We start from the raw sequence: 19236 nt of genomic DNA, 5'->3' as shown, positions 1-19236 counted from the left end.
TCCCTTTGAAGGATCTCAGCCCAGAACAACGACTGTTTATAGTTCTGCAGAGATGCTGGCTGACTTGTTGAGTTTCTCCATCATTTTGTGTGTGCCAGCGTCTGCAGAATCTCTCGTGTTGTCCCGGAAAGCCATTGTGTGTGCTGGATTTTTACCCTTGTGAGATTGCCAAAGACATGAATGGCTTAAGGCAAAATCACGAATTTTGTTCATGAATTTCCACACTTCCAGTTGATTTTTTTTGTGTGTCATTGGTGTAGTACAAAATACTGCTGTTAACGTTATCAAATTTCTAGATGGCTGTTTACATAGTTAAATAGGGAAGCACACACAAAATGAAATTTCCAACAACTGTAGATTTTTTCATGTTTACACTTAAGTGGGGATTCTGATGCATATTGATTTACTTATAAATTGAGACACCGCATGAAATAGGCCCTTCCTGACCTTCGAGCTACATCACCCAGTAACCCCGATTTAACTAATCACAGGACAATTTACAATGACAAATTACCTACTAACAGGTACATCTTTGGAGTGTGGGAGGAAACCAAAGTGCCTTGGGAAAACCCACACACCGCACGGGGAGGATGTGCTGACTCCGTGTAGATGATGTTGGAATTGAACTCCAACACAGTGAACTGCTAAGGTGGCGCCCTGATTTTTTTTTTTGGAGCAATGTTTTGGCAATAGTAGTAAGCTGCAGGCCTTAAAACCTCCAATCAACTAGCTATTTTTAACAATAAGTGAATGGAAAGCTGAAACACGAGAAAGTCTGCCGATGCTGGAAATCCAAAGCAACACACGTGAAATCTAACAGAAACATATAAAATTATGAAAGGGATAGTTATGATAGAGGCATAAAAGTTGTTTCCATTGGTAGTTGAAACTAGAACTCAAGCCTCAAGATTCAGGAGAGTAGATTTAAGACAGAGATAAGGAGGAACTGCTTTTCCCAGAAGGTGGTGAATCTGTTGCATTCACTGCCTAATGAAGCAGTGGAAACTACCTCAGTAAATATATTTAAGACAAGGTTGGATAGATGTGTGCGTATTAGGGGAATTAAGGGTTATGGGGAAAAGGCATTGGAAAAAAGGGTTGGAGATGAGTCCATGGCCAGATCAGCCATGATCTTATTGAATAGCGGAGCAGGCTCGACGGGCCAGATGGCCGACTCCTGCTCCTATTTCTTACATTCTTATGTTCTAAATGGTGAATAGAAGGCTTTAAATTTATAATAACCTTACTTGATAACTGATCTCGGCTTGAAGCGCTGACTGTTTACTCTTTTCCATAGATGCTACCTGACGTGCTAAGTTCCTCCAGCATGTTGTGTGTGTTACTTGATAACATGTTTATAACAATCAATTCTTTATTGAATATGTTATTTTATTTATAAACCAGAATGGGATATTATGGATTACATAACTAGTGGCGCCATGGTAGCATAGTGTTTAGTGAGATACTTTTACAGCTTGTGGCAACAGCGTTTGGAGTTCAATCTTGGAATCTCGGTGTCCTCTGTACGGAGTTTGGATGTCTTTCTCATAGAATGTGTGGGTTTCCTCCAGGTGCTCCAACTAAACAGGAAGTGCAGTGTGATTCTGAACCCCGACACCCTGGGTTGTGGTGGCGTCATGCTAACTGCTACACTACAGCGGTGGTTTTAACATTCTAAATAATCTCTGCTTCCCTAGTCTGCCTTTATGACTAGAGACATTCCCTAGTATTAATTTTTTTCTCCATCTACAGTACATTACAACCCACTAGAGGGACTCTTTCTGTCCTCTTGTTTCACCTCTGAATATTTTGTAACTATAAAAGCTGTGTTCCCCATCTGACTCAAACTTGCAGCTTTGTTAATACTGTTTCTTATGCTTTCGCATCACTTAATGTCTTCGGCTTTATTCAGTAAACTACAGAATGATGCACAGAGAAATGATGATATGCAGTATCTGTTCAAAGATTGCTTTTTGACTTTAAAAAATCGTGAATGGGACTATTTCAATTTAGATGATCTCAGACAGTGTTACCTCAAAACCTTTCAGGGTCAGGCTTTTCCCATCGTATGAGATGATGATGAGTGGTTTTAAGCACAACAAAGTTTGAAGTACATTTATTATCAAAGTATGTGTACCATATACAAACTTGAGGTTCATTTTCTGGCAGAAGCTACAAAACAAAGAAACACAATAGAATCTACAAAAAAAAAACCACACAACAAAGACAGTCGAACACCCAACCTGTGGGAAAATAAATAAATGGTGCAAACAATAACAAAGTGAACAAATATCACACAAAACATGAACTGCAGAGTCTCTGAATATGAATCCACAGCCATGGAGCCAGTTCAGCTCTGCAGCTGATCCAGGAGACCGATGGCGACAGACCACAGCCACGAAGCCAGGTTCAGCACTGACTTGAGGCCGATGGCGACAGGTCACAGCTGCGGAGTCAGTTCAGCACTGAGGTACTTCATGGAGCAATGAGTTGACCACCAGTTCATCCTTCACCCTCATCCTCAACATCTTAATCTTTTAATCTGGCTGGGCGCTTAAATGAGCTAAACTTCAGTTTATTATCTGCTCTCGGTCCCAGGAGCTGCTGCTTTATTCCGGCCCTGAAGTTTCAATCCGGATTCGAGATTCAGAACTGACTCCTTGCTGGCCCTCTTCTCTCAGCTTCTCCAAACGTTTTCCTCTGTAAGCAAACCGCACCCCATCAATATTTTTCTCTATTTCTCTTGTTACTTTGGTTCATTTTTCTTCTTCATCCCTGCTTACTGGTCTCTGCCTAGATCCTTCAGGTATCAAGTTCTCGTGTTCTCAGTATTGTTAATTTTCAGTTTCCCCTGCATATTGGTTGTTTCTGACTCTTTGTGTGTAGTTTTTCATTGAATATATTGTATTTTTCTGTCCAGCTGAGAGTTCCTCTTCTTGAGCCTATCACCCCTGCTGAGGCACAGGCCGCTGAAAGCAGCTGACCGAATTCCTCTGTCCTTGGTAGTCTCTCAGTCTTTCAAGGTGTAGCCCGTCAGAAATCCTTCTCCTCCCAGGGGTGACATCTTTGGAGCTTCTGTTGCTGTTTTTGTGAGAACGGTTTTTTACAGGATGGAGTTGCTAGCCCCATACCCAACTCTGCTCTTTTCACAGCTGGACTTGGGACCGTCCATGGCAGAGTGGTTCCAGTGTAAATTCCTGCAAGAAACTGAATCGCAGGCTAGTACATGGTGACATATATGTATGTACATTGATAATAAATTTACTTTGAACTTTTGTTCAGATAGGAAATCCACATTAGTATCCTACATTTGCATCATACACTGGGGTGCTCTCTACAGCTATCTGATGAGGTGACCATCGTGTTTTGCCAGAGCTGAAGTTGTCAGGTGGTGCCCAGTGTTTCAACCTGAACCACTACACTCTCCAGCTGGTGGGTCAGCAGTGGTGGCCAAGTCACTGCCCATCTGCTCCTGACTTACAGCTCAACTCCTCTCACCTGCTCCATATCTTTCTGCTTCCTCTCCCACCCTGCGAGCTGCTTGGTTCTTGCTCTTTTCATCAAGGCCCAGCACAGACAGCAACCTCCATGCCAGCCTCACCAGGAACCCTTTACAGCCGATCTCCCTGGGAAATGTCTACGTCTGCCATCCTTTGTCCCTGGACTAAGGACTGGAACTTCAGGGCCCCCTTGCATCCTTTCTCCCACGGTACGGTGAACTCCACCAGGATGATTTTCTTGTCTTCGGTGGACCACAGTCGATGTCTGGTTTGAGCCGCCTCCAGGAACTACATCTTCCTCTCCACATCGACGCTCATCTCCCATGACTTGGCAGCTTGCAGCAGATTGGATTTAAGCCTGTTTGATATGACTGGTGTGACCCTCTCCTCGATGAAAATGACTGCCCTGTTGGACTCTGTGCCAGCTGGTCTCTTTTCACACCTCTCCTGCTCCAGTGCGTCAGCAAGGGACAGCAGGACTCTGTCGTGGCACCACCTATACCAGCCTTGTGTTAAAGCTGGTTTGATCCTGACACTATTTGTGCCAGTGAACCCTGCTGACCACAAAGCTTGCAGTTAGGTTCCTCTCTCAGCCCCCACGTGTGCAGCTGTGATGGTTGAGGGAGAGTGCCATTCACGGACTGCAGAAGGAAAGAAATGTACCAGGGCTGCAGTCTCCAAACTTCTGCCGTTGGGAAGATCCCCTTTGTCCAGGCATCCTGTGACCCCAACCCAACACCCTCCTTTCGTCCTCGTTGCTTGTTACCTCTGCCTGGACCGTGTCACCCCTATCCCTTGCACTTGCACTCCCCCATCATTGGAAGGGTGCTGAGCTGAGACCTTGCCGTCCCAGGCATGGGTTGCCAATGATGACTCTCAATTGCAGGAGCTCACTGCCTGGTCTGTGACCGAGTTGGCGGCCCTCTTCCAGCCTGATCTACTTGTGACTCCTGCTTGGTCTATTAGCTAATCATCAGAGTCCCTCAGTGTTAACATAACTCTACACTTGCAAGAAACTGAGCTCCGGGTAGTATATGGTGACATTTAAGTATGTACTTTGATGATAAATTTACTTAGAACTTTGAAATTTTGTTCAAGATAAGAAATCCACATGTGTTCTACAGAATAACCTCATTAAGTTTCTTAAATCAACAGCAAAATATCCTTGGCTGAAATGCACTTTAAGACATTTAAATTACAGTATGGGTTATTTGCTGAGTAGATCATCGGGGTTTCTAACCACCAAGTAGAGATATTTATCAGGAACACCACATATGCAGAGCCCTCAGCATTGTCAATGCTCGCTCCTATCTGTCCAGCAATCTCCTAATGCTCCGGCAGGAGGTACCAGAGCCTTAGGACAAGAGCTGTTAAATTAGGAAACAGCTTCTTCCCCCAGGCCATAGGACTACTGAACTCACTCAGGTTTCATCATGTATGAAGCTCCAGTAGTCTTATACATTTGAACTTGATGTAATTATGGTGACATGTTTAAAGGCTAGCGTAACATTCTTTCTAATGTTCCCCATGGTCTGTGCCCACAGGTTTCTCCCTGTCCATTTTGTCTCATCTGCTCTGTTCAAGATTTTCCATGTTTGCAGCCAAACTCCTCTTGCACATGATGGTCGCCTGCCTAGGAACTCAGGTAAAAAAGCTTTCAGCACCATGTTAGTTGATATTTCACAATGTTTTGCAAAATATGATATTCACTGCCATCTAATCTTTCATACAGTTTGGCTATTTCATGTATAATATCTGTTGGATTCTGGTATTTTTAATCCAGGCTTTTTCGGAAGTCAAGAAAGAGGAATAAACTTAATGCTTCACGATTGTTTTAAGTAATAATAGAATAAAGAATTGAGAAATGGACAGTGTTAGAGGTCTAGTAAATGAAATGAGAGAGGAAACAAAAGATGACAGGGCTGCATGTTCAACTCTTTTTATTCCATAGTTAAGAAACATTCCATTCAAAGTCATAGATAAGAGTCAACCAATCACATGGCCCCTATTCAAATAATACAACACCAGCAAAGCATCCAGAACTTTCTAGAATGAGCAAAGAGTTGTAACCACTAGGAGACACACTGAGCAATTGCATATACATATTGTGACCACTAAGAAACATACTAAGCAGTTAAATGTACATAAGTAGTCGATGGCTTTGTGGCCTGTACTTGCTGGAGTTTAGAAGAATGAGGCAGATCTCATTGAAACCTATCAAATATTGAAAGACCTACAGTAGATATAGTGGATGTGGAAGGGATATTTCCCTTAGTGGGGGAGTTTAAGACCAGAGGTCACAGCCTCAGAATAAATGGACGTCTCTTGAGAACAGAGATGAAGAACAATTTCTTTAGCAAGAGGGTGGTGAATCTATAGAATTCATTGCCATGGATGGCAGTGGGGGCCAAATTATTGGGTATGTTTAAAGCAGAAGTTGATAGGTTCTTGATTAGTTAAGGGTGTCAAAGGTTATGAGGAGAAAGCAGGAGAACAAGATTGTGAGAAACAGTCAATTAGCCATGATGGAATGGTGGAGCAGACTAGATGGACTGAGTGACCTAGTTCTGCTCCTAAGTCTTATGTCCAAATTAATGCAGAAGATTGATAAAGCTTTTGTCATGAGCCAGCACAGACTTATACAGGAATGGTTTAGATAGTGCGGAACAAATGGGAACTAATGTTGAATTGTCATCTTGGTTAGCATGTATCATTTGGGCTAAAAGGTCTGCTTCTGTACTATGACTTGCCTGTAGAGGTATTTCCAAGATTAATTTCCCAAAGATCCATCTCCAAGTATTTTGACTACCTCCTTCATTCCTGGACCCCCCCCCCCCCCCGATCTACAATTGTATGTATTTTTTCCTCTATCCATCTATTTCAAAGTTGAAATTAAGATTATTTTTAAAGACTGCTTTTGTAACCGTATACAGTAGTATACAGGTGGAGCACCCCTTATCCGTAATGCTTGGGGACGGAAGTGCTTCAGATTTTGGATTTCTTCATATTTTGGAATGTTTGCATCTTTATAATGAGATACCTTGATGATGGAAACCAAATCTAAACATGAAATCCATTTACATTACATATACAGTTTAAAAAATACACCCCGAAGGTAGTTTAATATAATATTTTTAATAATTTTGTGAATGAAACTATAATGCGTACATTGAACCATCAGAAAGGTAAGCTCTCACTGCCTCGGCCACCCTTGCGAACAGTCAGAGGTTGTCTAGCTTCACCATCATTTCAGACTCTGAGTTTATGTGCTACCGATAAGTGTTCATTGTCTTACACTTGTTCATCACATGATGCAGCAGTTCCGCTTATTAGATTCTCACCAGCAACGATCTTGGCAAACTCATCAATGAGTTTCTCTGCTGCTCCGTGATCACCACAAATCTTTGAAAACTTAATGCCATGCCTTTTCTTAAATTTCTGCAACCATCCTGCCGAATATTCACAACTACCTTCAGTTTTCAGTTCATCGTGACAGATCTTTGCTTGTTTCATGATCAGCATACGTTCAGTTCAACATTGGTGAATCCACACTTTCTGTACATATTGAGATTTTTGTTTTTCATTCTGCGCAGTGTTTTGCTAATTTTCATCAGCCTCTGTTCATTCCGTATGTGAGGTCACTTCTCAGAGCTGTCTGTTGTGTGCATATCGCCAAGGACTCTTCCCAAGGCCTTGTGGAATTTTCCATTGATGACATCCTGTCAGTGAACAAGGCATTTCTGATTTTGGAGGTTTTCAGATTTTGGAATTTTAGTTAGGGTGCTCAACTTGTACTGCCTGGAGATTCAGTTCCTTGTAGGCATTCACAGCAGAACAAATATATAGATAGAATCAATTAAAAAAAACACCTACAAAGACTGACAAACAGCCAATATGCAAATGACTAACTGTACATACAGAAAAATGATTGATGAATAAATAAATAGATAAGTAAATAAATAACAAACACGAGAAAATCTGCAGATGCTGGAAATCCAAAGCAACACACACAGAATGCAGGTGATAAATAAATAATGCTGAGAACATGAGTTGTGGAGTCCTTGATGGTGAGTCTGTATGTTGTAGAATGAGATCAGTGTTTATCTTATAACCTTGTTCCTTGCCAGTTTTGAGCTTCTGTTTATTATCTCTTCTGTGCCTCTTGCTGCTCAGCTTGTCTCAGTTCCATGAATTTTAGCTTCAACTAACAATCTTTCAAGAGTACCTTTCCCAAATGTTTCTGAAAATTCCATATAAATAATATTCACAGAATTCTTTTACTTCAGGCATTTCTTCAAAAAAATTAACTTTGATAAGCAGGTTACACTGGCTGTCTTGAATCAGCTAACAAAATTGTCATTCAGTCACTTTCCCCCTAAGTTTAGACGCTGGTGAGTTATAACCGTGGATATTATGCCACCTGGTCATAATTCTCTCTCACTCTTCCTTAATCAGAGACTGGCATGCCAAGGTACTGGAAAAGGGCCAATAACACCATTCTACCCACCCTGCTCATGGACTCTTTGTCCCACTCCCATCAGGAAGGAGGCTACAGAGCATCCACACCAGGACCATCGGACTCAAAAACAGTCACTTTCTCCAAGCAGTAAGGCTGATCAACACCTCCACCCACTAACTCCACCACTATTATTTCCTGTCAGTCACCTTATGTACAGCCTGGTATCACTTTATAAACTATTGAGCTGTATAATTCTTACTTTGACTATATGGTTAGTAAAGAAAACAAAAAAAAAGAAAAAGGGCCCATTCTCATAAAACAGTCCAATGTGCAATGTTGGAGCTCACTGATAAGCTCACCCACCATCGATCTCCTCCGATCGTTACTGACCTCAGACCTTTGCTTCAAGTCCACTCCGTCCAGTGGACTTGAACTCTCTCCATTCGCGTCTTCTCTCCTCATTTCTCCCTGGCAAAAGAGTGAGAATTCCCAGACACACAAGAAAGAACAACATCCTGCTCGTTGGCGAACATGCCCCATTATCTCTAGTCATAACCCAAACATCGCTGCTACAGAGAAACCATTTCCTCAGCAGTGAAACATTACAGAGAAGCCATAACATTAGCAGTGAAACCTTACAGCGGGTTACACAGGGATAAGTGCCAGGAGGGAGATATATTTTTACATTTATCTTGTGGCTTTTATTGTTAAGTTGTTTATGTTTTGTGTATTTTTTGCGCTGCGTCAGATCTGAAATGACAATTATTTCATTTTCCATTACACTGTGTACAGGAAATGATATTAAACAATCTTATACCTTCTTATCTTGAGAGAAGTTAGATAAGTTGTCATAAAGCCTTCTGCATTGTTCCCACCTATTTTTGTTAAAGCCCAGCCATGGACACCATGAAATCTGAATGATTTTTCACTCTGCAGTAATGGTTATTATTGTTAACATGTTAATGTTAATATCCAAAGAGTGCCTAATCCTTTCCATTGATGGAGCCATGAGGAATTACCAATAGTGAGAATTTTAGTCAATTAATCTTTTTTGATTCATTCATCAGAAAAGTACAGTTCTGTGCAGAAGCATGCACACACACACACACACACACACACACACACACACACACACACACACACACACACACACACACACACACATATAAATAAAAACAAAACAAATTTTATGACAAACGTGAGGAAATCTGCAGATGCTGGAAATTCAAACAACACACACAAAATGCTGGTGGAACACAGCAGGCCAGGCAGCATCTATATGGAGAAGCACCGTCGACATTTTGGGCCGAGACGAAGTCAGTCCTGACAAAGGGTCTTGGCCTGAAACGTCGACAGTGCTTCTCCTTATAAATTTTATGACATAAGGGTTTCTATTATGGACTGAGAGGGAGAAGAGGACAGGGAGAGGGGACTCATGGTTGGGAAAAGGAGACCACTCCCCGTTGAACATCGATGGCTCCTCAGCAGAGATCGTTAAGAACACCAAATTTCTTGGTGTTCACCTGGTGGGGAATCTCACCTGGTCCCTCAACACCAGCTCCATAACAAAGAAAGACCAGCAGCGTCTCTACTTTCTGTGAAGGCAGAAGGTTGAGGCAAGTCCATCTCCCACCCCCCATCCTCATCACATTCTACAGGAGTTGTTTTGAGAGCTTCCTGAGCAACTGCATCACTGCCTGGTTCGGAAATTGCACCATCTCGGATCGTAAGACCCTGCAGCGGATAGTGAGGTCAGCTGAGAAGATTAGGGACATTTACACTTCACTCTGCATCCGCAAAGCAAACAGCATTATTAAGGACCCCACACACCCCTCATACAAACTCTTCTCCCTCCTGGCATCTGGGAAAAGGCTCCAAAGCATTCGGGCTCTCACGACCAGACTGTGTAACAGTTTCTTCCCCCAAGCCATCAGACTCCTCAATACCCAGAGCCTGGACTGACACCAACTTACTACCCTCTACTGTGCCTATTGTCTTGTTTATTATTTATTGTGATGTCTGCACTGTTTTGTGCAGTTTATGCAGTCCTGGCTAGGTCTGTAGTCTAGTGCATTTTTTGTTTCTCTGAGTGGTTTTTATGTAGTTCTGTGTAGTTTTTGTACTGTTTCATGTAGCACCATAGTCCCGAAAAATGTTGCCTCATTTTTACTGTGTACTGTACCAGCAGTTATGGTCGAAATGAAAATAAAAAGTGACTTGACTCGACTTGACTTGAGAAGGAAGCACCAGAATGACATTCTGTAATGATCAGTAAACCCATTGTTTAGAATCAAATGACTGTGCAAAAGTCTTAAGCAACTCAGCTATATGCGTGTGCCTAAGACTTTTGCACAGTCCTGTATAAGCATGTCTTAGTTATAAAAGAAGCTTTGGAACTTAGTTATTAATATCCAATGTATTTGGTCATTTTAAATATAATGGGATCCTATTTCATCAGTTACCCATAAATATAATTGATTCTCTTTGCCAGGTTACCCTAACCTTTCATCCAAATCTTGTGCGTAATTATATTTGATGGAACAATTCTTTCAAAGAATTTGCCATTTGTCATTCTTCATACTTCTTTAAAGAATGAAGCTTTGAAAGCATGCTCCTTTAAGATTCAAAGGGATACGAATATAATGACAGAATTCAGAGCAGGATATACAGAGCATGAAGTTCAAGGTTCAAAATAAATTTGTTATCAAAGTACATAATCTGCCTCCATATACTACTTTGTGATTCATTTTCTTGCAGGCATTTACAGGAAAATAAAGATTAGCATTTATATATAACCATAACAAAGACTGACAAACATCAAAAGAGAACAAATCATGCAAATAAATAATAATAAATAAATAATACTGAGGACATGAGTTGTAGAGTCCTTGAAAATGAGTCCATTGGTTGTGGAATCAGTTCAGTGTTGAGGTGAGTAAAGTTATTTAAACTGCTTCAGGAGCCTGGTGATTGTGGTGTGAGGCTCAAGGTTCTTGTAGCTCATGCCTGATGGTAGTAGTGAGAAAGGAGCATGGTCTAGATCAGGGGTTCCCATCCGTTTTTATGCCATGGACCAATATTAAGCATGTGGTCCATGGACCTCAGGTTGGAAACCTCTGGTCGAGATAGAGGGGGTCCTTGATGGATGCTGCTTTCTTGTGACAGTGCTCAGCGGTGGGGAGGGCTTTGCCTGTGATGGACTGGGCAGTGTCCACCACAGTATGATATGATCTACTACAAGTTGAAAATCAGGCAGCTTTTTAGGTTACAAAGTATAACGTAGATTGACATTAGATCTTTTGGTCCTTGGCTTATCAGGTACTAGTACTTTCATTAAGGACTCGAATGGTTGAATGTTGCTACATGCTTAAATATCAGGGCATCATCTCCAAAACTACAGGAGATTAAACATTTAAAACAGATTGGTGGTATATCCTGTTCTAATTAAAACTTCATGTTTGAACTGGATTGCTGGTAAATTGTAATTGGGATTTCTCAGCACCATAATCACAAGAGATTCTGCAGATGCTGGAAATCCTGGGCAACACACACAAAATACTGGAGGAACTCAGCAGGTTAGGTAGCATCTATGAAAAGAGTACAGTCGACGTTTCAGGCCGAAATCCTTCATCAGGGCTGGAGATGGGTTTTGACCCAAATTGCCGACTGTACCTTTTCTTTTCATAGATGCTGCCTGGCCTGCTGAATTCCTCCAGTATTTTGTGTGTGCTGCTCAAATTTCCAGCATCTGCAGATTTTCTCTTGTTTGAGAATGTTAATATATTGTTTCCCTCTATGAATGTAAATGACTTTTTAACTACCCCCCCCCCCATTATTTAACCATTTCTGGGTTAGTTTTAAGTTGCGTCCGCAGATCACATATTAATTGCGGATTCAAGATGGCACTGATAAGTGGCGACCTTTTGCATACTGTTCTGATGAGAATTATCAGGTTTTCTTGTTTAGGACCATTACAGCAGAAATCCAAGGACACAGCCATTGATACTTCAGTAAGCAATTTCATTCTAAGATGTTTTAAAAATCTAGTGATCCTCAAAATTGGCAGACCCTGCATGGCAGACTCGGCTTGCAAGTGTGGTTCCCCTTTAAGAAAACAGAAGCGAAGATGTTAAGCCAGTCTACAGGTACAACTGAAACCATTAGACTTCCACTCCCAACAGTCCTGCTGGCGAGTGTACAGTCTCTAGAAAATATAACTGAAGACCTCAGAGCAAGACTGTAGTACCAGAAGGACGTCAGGGACTGCTGTGTACTTCGTCGCTAAACCCCACCATTTTGGACCCAGCACTGCAGCCCAATGGCTTCACCATTCCCCACAAAGATAGGACAGCTTATTCTTTTAAAGGTAGACAAGGTGGAGTGTGCTTTATCAATAAATTTCACAGCACATGCTGTTGATATTTAAAAAATCATTATCTTTTGTCGCCTGCAGGTCAATAGACATTTGAACAACACGGGCGTGCAGGCATTTGAGTGCTGATGTAGGGTCTCAGTCTGAAACGTCGGCTGTTTATTTCCCTCCATGCATGTTGCCTGACCTTCGGAGTGCCTCCAGTTTTTTATGTGTGCTGCTCTAGATTTCCAGCAACTGCAGAGTCTCTTGTGTTTAGGCATTTGAACATTAGTCAAAGTTCAAAGTAAATTATGTATATGTCTCTGAGATTCATTTTCTTGCAGGCATTCAAAGTTGAACAGAAAAATGCAACAGAATAAATGAAAAACTTCACACAAAACCTGGCAATCAACATGCCGGCGAAAACCAAGTGTGCAAATACAAAAATAATTTTAAAAAGTAATACCGAGGCCATGAGTTGTAGAGTTCTGTCCTTCAACTTTACACTGATATGGAAAGACAAAATATTTTAGTTTGTTTTATCAGGATGATGTAATGTACAGTGTTCTTTTTTTAAAAATAACTTACATTAAACCATCAGGCTCTTGAACCATTGGGGTTGCTTTCACTCAACTTCACTTGCTCAATCACTGAACAGTTCCTAAAACCTATGGACTCACTTTCTAGGACTCTTCAGCTCATGTTCACAATATTTAGTGCTGATTTAATTATTATTATTATTATTTCTTTAGTTTTCTTTCTTTTTGTGTTGCGGGAATATGGATGGGAGGGGTCTAGAGCCTTATGGTCTAGGTCCATGCTGATGAGACTAGGCATATCCATTATTTAGCATGGACTAGATGGGCTGAATGGCCTGGTTCTGCGCTGCAGTGCTCGATAACTCTATTTGCACAATTTGTTGTCTTTTGCACATTGCTTATTTGTCTGGCCTGTTGGGGGCAGTCTTTCATTGATTATATTGTGTTTTGTGTATTTACTGTGAATGCCCACAAGAAAGTGCATCCCAGGATTGTATATGTTGAAATATACAGCACTGTGCAAAGTCTCAGACATATGTAGCTAGGGTGCCTATGGCTTTTGGACAGTACTGTAATAATTTTATGTATTGCACTGTACTACTGTCGCAAAATGGAACAAATTTCAAACATATGTGAGTGATGATAAACCTGATTCTGTGATGGGTCTCTATTGTGGACTGAAAGTGATAAGGGGAATCATGTTTGAGAACAGAGGAAGGGAGCCGGGGTGGGAAGCACCAGCAACATTCTGTAAAGGTCAATAAACCAATTGCTTGGAATCTGATGACCTTGCCTAGTGCCTTAGGGCTGGGTGTCTGCACCCACACCATACCCCATGCCCTTTGCACCACTCGTCTGCCACCTGTCCCACACCCCCCCCCGTGGTGCTCCCCCCTCGCCATTCCCATCATCCTTTGATCCCACCAGATCTACAAACTTGCTCTCCACTCCACATCGACAATTACAGTACTGTGCAAAAGTCTTGGGTATCGTCTATAAAAAGTAATCACCTCTCCCCTTGGAAGTTTTCAGGTTTCATTGTTTTACAGTATTGATTAACCGTGATTTAATTTGGCTTTTCTGACTCTGTTCAACAGGAAAAGACTCTTTCATGTCAAAATGAAAACAGGTCCCTACAAAATGATCTAAATTAATTACAAATATAAAACACAATATAATTGATTGCATAAGTATTCACTCCCTTTTAAATGACACACCAAATCATCACTGGTGCAGTCAATTGGTTTTAGAAATCACATAATTAGTTAAATGGAGATTTGTTTTTGGAGACCTGTGAGCAGTCAAGATGCTTCAATTGATTGTAGTAAAAATACACCTGTGTCTGGCAGGTCCAACTGATGAGTCAGTATCCTGGCAAAAACTATACTGTGAAGACAAAAGAACACCATGAAAAGGTTATTGAAAAGCACAAGTCAGGAGATGGATACAAGAAAATTTCCAAATCACTAACTATCCTTAGAGTGCAGTTTAGTCAATCATCAAGAAATGGAAAGAATATGGTACAGCTGTAAATCTGCCGAGAGCAGGCCATCCTGAATGACCGTGTAAGTAGAGGACAAGGAGGGAGGCCACCAAGAGACCTTTGACAATTCTGGAAGAGTTTTAAGCTTCAACAACTATTTGCCCGGGTCCTTTCTCTGTTGCAGCTTTATGGGAGAGTGGCAAAGAAAAGGCCAGTGTTAAAATAAAAAAACATGAAATTTTGGCTAGAGTTTGTCAGAAGGCATGTGGGAGAGTCTGAAGTCAACTGGAAACATGTTCTATGGTCTGACGAAACCAAAGGTGAGCTTTTTGGCCATCAGACTAAACGCTATGTTTGGTGTAAGCCATACACCACATATCATCAAAAACACAACCTCCACGCCATTAAGCATGGTGGTGGCTGCATCACACTTTGGGGATGCTTCACTGTAGCAGGCCCTGGAAGACTTGTGAAGGGAGAGGGTAAAATTAATGCGCAAAATACAGGGAAATCCTGGAGGAAAACCTAATGCAGTCTGCAAGAGAACTGCAACTTGGGAGATTTGTTTTCCAGCAAGACAATGACCCCAAGCAAAATACTAAAGCTACAGAGGAATGGTTTAAAAACATGGACATCTACAGCATATTACAGGCCCTTCAGCCCACAATGTTGTGCCAGCCATGTAACCTACTCTAGAAATTACCTAGAATTTCCCTACCATATGGCCCTCTACCTTTCTAAGCTCCACGTACCTATCTAAGAGCCTCTTCAAAGACCCTATTGTACCAACTTCAACTACTGTTGCCAGCAGAGCATTCCACACCCCCCCCCCCCAACTCTGTGTGGAAAAATTTACCTCTGACATCCCCTCTGTACCTACATCCAAGCACATTAAAACTGTGCCCCTCATGTTAGCCATTTCAGCCCTGGTAAAGCCTCTGACTATCCACACGATCAATGCCTCTCATCATCTTGCACACCTCTATCAGGTCACCTCTCATCCTCTGTTGCTCCAAGGAGAAAAGGCCAAGTTCACACAACCTATTCTCTAATAAGGCATGCTCTCCAGTCCAAGCAACAACCCTGTAAATCTCCTCTACACTTTCTCTAGAGTACCTACATCCTTCCTGTAGTGAGGTGACCAGAACTGTATACAGTACACCACGTGGGGTCTAACCAAGGTCTTATATAACTGTAACATTGCCTCATGGCTCTTGAACTCAGTTTCATGGTTGATAAATGCCAACACACCATACACCTTCTTAACAACACTGTCAACCCGCGCAGCAGCTTTGAGTGTCCTAAGATCTCTGTGATCCTCCACACTGCCAAGAGTCTGACCATTAATATTACATTCTGCCTTCAAACTTGACCTTCCAAAATGAACCACTTCATACTTACCTGAGCTGAACTCTATCTGCCACTTCTCAGTCCAGTTCTGGATTCTATTGATGTCCTGTTGTCACCTCTGATACCCCTTCAGACTATCCACAACGCCCCCAACTGTTGTGTCATCAGCAAACTTACTAACCCACCCTTCTACTTCCAGGTCATTCTTAAAAATCACAAAGAGTAGGGGTCTCAGAACTGATCCCTGCGGAACACCACTGGTCACCATCCTCCATGCAGAATACGAACCATCTACAACCACCCTTTGCCTTCTGTGGACAAGCAATTCTAGATCCACAAAGCAAGGTCTCCTTGGATCCCACGCCTTCTTACTTTCTGAATGAGTCTTACATGGGAAACCTTATCAAATGCCTTGCTGAAATTCACTACATCCACTGCTCAATCTGCATCAAAGTTAATGTTCTGGAGTGGCTAAGTTAGAGGCCAGACCTCAATCCATTTGAGAATTTTTGGTTGGACTTGAAAAAGGCTGTTCACTCACTATCCCCATACAATCTGACAGAGCTTGAATAGTTTTGTAAAGAAGAATGAGGAAAAATTGTAGTGTCCAGATATGCAAAGCTGATAGAGACCTATCCACACAGACTCAAGGCTGTGATTGCTGCCAAAGGTGCATTTACTAAATACTGACGAAGGGGGTGAATACTTATGCACCGAATTATTTTGTATTTATATTTGTAATTAATTTAGATCACTTTGTAGAGATGTGTTTTCACTTTGACATGAAAGAGTTTTTGTCTGTTGATCAGAGTCAAAAAAAGCCGAATTAAATCCCTTGTGATTCAATTTTGTAAAACAATGAAACGTGAAAACTTACAAGGAGAGTGAATACTTCTTGTAGGCACTGTGTGTGCCTAAGACATTTGCACAGTACTGTATGTACTGTATGATAAATTTACTCTGATATTTGATAATATGTAAAATTGAAACTGTTTATTTAAACAATCTCCATAGTTGGATGCTTTGATCACCTGAATATTTTGTGCCAGAAACAGAAGTGTGAACTCCTGACATGGGCCCACTGTCTTGCTGTCATTCCTTCCTGTATTAAGTGCTTGGGCACAACCCATAGAAAGATGTGGCTAGGTTTGTTTTAAAAATATGTGATGCTTTGAAGTGATCATCTGATTCAAGGGGATTCCCCATTGATTTCCTTTAACTAAAACCTTATAACACAGCCTGCCTCTTAAGAATAACTCAGTGTAGCAGTTAACGCAACGCTATTACAGCTCAGGGCATTGGAGAATAGAGTTCAATTCCGGCACCTGTGGTGTGGGTTTCCTCCGGATGCCCATTTCCTCCCACACTCCAAAGATGTATTGGTTAGTAGTTTAATTGGTCACTATAAATTATCCCATGGTTAGGCTAGGGTTAACTGTAGTAACTTCTACTTTACAAAAAGACCACTCAACAACTTAATGGCCAAAAGAGCATCTTTATCTGGGACAGCAAATGATATTTACAATACAGAGGCTTCCAGGGACCTCGTGCGGCCTGGGTGGAGGAACTATATACAATGCATACTGGGAGTAAAAAGAGCGGAAGTAAAGACCCCACCAACCCCGGATCCCGCATCTCACATCTCATTACCAACAACTCCCCGATTAGTATTAACTTACTTTTAATAATACTCACATTACAAAATGTCTCCCCCTTTAAAATCCAACATTCCCCAAATATAGAAGAACTGGAAATATAGAAGAACTAGAAAAAAACAGTGGTATCATTAGCAACAGGTTACCAATACAAAAACACCTAAAAAACGTGGCAAATTCAACATTCAATCTAACAACAAAAAAAAACTATCCAATCAAAGATTCAGTCTGTCAGGAGGTTTGCAAGGGCACTGTGATCTACGCACTACCCTCGGTGACCCAGCAGGCACCACTGGTGAGGATGTTTTCAGTGGATCTAGTGTTGGGGACATGAGAGAATGTCCATTCTTTTCAGGGGACTCTGCCCCTCTAGCAAGGTCACTGGTGGACATGCTACCCCAGTAGTCTGTCTCACCATTGGAAACTCCATGGAACTGTCTACCTCTGAGCTGGAATCATGACGCAGGCGCACGTGATCCTGATGTCTGCGGAAAACATGCCCATCAGTCAGCTTAACAACATAGGAGGCTGGAACACTCTGCTTAAGAATAAAACCAGGTAGCCATTGCTGATTGTTTCTCACATAGACATTGTCATCCGGTTTTAACTCTCTCTCTCGTGCATGTTGATCATGTCCCTCCTGCTTTTCCTGCTTTCTCTCCGCTTTTGCCTTCATGCCCAGGCGCAGCAGGTCCAATCTTGACGTAGGCCTCTCTCCTCTCTCCAACCTCTGTCCATTGCTTGATCTGGGTCACCTTTATAGGTGTCGTGGACAGCCTGTCCAATGAAAACACAGACTCTGGAGGCGCATATGTAGTAACAGGCGTCTCAGGTAAAGGGAGTCGACTCAGCACATCGGTGTTTGCATTATCTCCACTGCTCTGTACACAATAGTATACTGGTAGGCTGACAAGGTGAGAGTCCAACGCTGTATCCTGGCTGAGGCTAGCAGTGGAATGCCCTAAAAAGGCTCATCAATGGCTTATGGTCCATATAAATTGCGAATGCACATTCATAGAGGTACTGATGAAAACATTTCACCGCAAAAACAATGGCCAGACTTTCTTTATCTAGCTGTGAATATCCCTTCTCAGCAGCCGTCAGGGTACGTGAAGCAAAACCAATAGGCTTCTCTGAATGGTCTTCCATTACGTGTGAGAGAACTGCCCCGACTCCATAGGTCGAGACGTCGCATGAAAGGGTGATCTCCTTGTCTGGGTCATAGTGAACAAGCAGCTTCGCTGAGTGCAGGAGTTCTTTCACTTTCTTGAAAGCTTCCTCCTGCTCTTCACCCACCGTCACTTAGTGTCACTGTGAAGCAGCTTGTACAGTGGGGCCAAAACCTTTGAGAGGTCCGGAAGAAACTTGCCATAATAATTCACCATGCCCAAAAATGATCTGAGTTCAGTGACGCGCTTGGGGCCTCCTTGATAGCTCTCACTTTGTCCTCCACTGGGCCAAGCCCCTCATTTGTAATCTTGTGTCCCAGGTAGGTCACACTCGGAGCCAGGAACACACATTTTCCGCGTTTCAACCGCAGCCCTGCATCTGAGAGTCTCTTCAGCACCTGTTCTAAGTTAGCCAGATCCTCCCCCTCCGTGGCTCCCGTGATCAAAATACCATCAAGCTACACTGCTACATGCGGAATCCCCTGCAGCAAAGAGTCCATTGTCCTTTAGAAAATGGCAGGGCTAGATGCCACTCCAAACACCAGGCGATTGTATTTGAATATTTGCGTATTTATGGTGACGTATTCCTTTGAATCCTCGTCGAGCAGCAGCTGTTGGTAGGCATGGCTCATGTCCAGCTTTGTGAACAGCTTACCCCCTGACAGGGTCACAAACAGGTCATCCACCCGTGGCAATGGGAACTCCTCCAGCTTAGAGACCCAATTCA

The 19236-nt window shown here is 42.1% G+C and overlaps 1 protein-coding gene across 1 annotated transcript in view; it reads left to right on the top strand.

Moving 5' to 3' along the window:
- Positions 1 to 19236, top strand: part of adgrv1 (adhesion G protein-coupled receptor V1) — a 539532-nt gene that overhangs the window by 370014 nt on the left and 150282 nt on the right. Inside the window, exon 83 of the mRNA XM_059969328.1 lies at positions 5045 to 5145. Within this exon, the coding sequence (XP_059825311.1) occupies positions 5045 to 5145 (101 nt within the window). The remainder of the gene's footprint in view (positions 1 to 5044; positions 5146 to 19236) is intronic.

This window comes from Hypanus sabinus, chromosome 5, assembly GCF_030144855.1.
Source record: "Hypanus sabinus isolate sHypSab1 chromosome 5, sHypSab1.hap1, whole genome shotgun sequence".
Lineage (NCBI taxonomy): Eukaryota > Metazoa > Chordata > Chondrichthyes > Myliobatiformes > Dasyatidae > Hypanus > Hypanus sabinus.
Note: the sequence above shows the minus strand (reverse complement) of the source record. Positions and strands in the feature narration are given on the sequence as shown.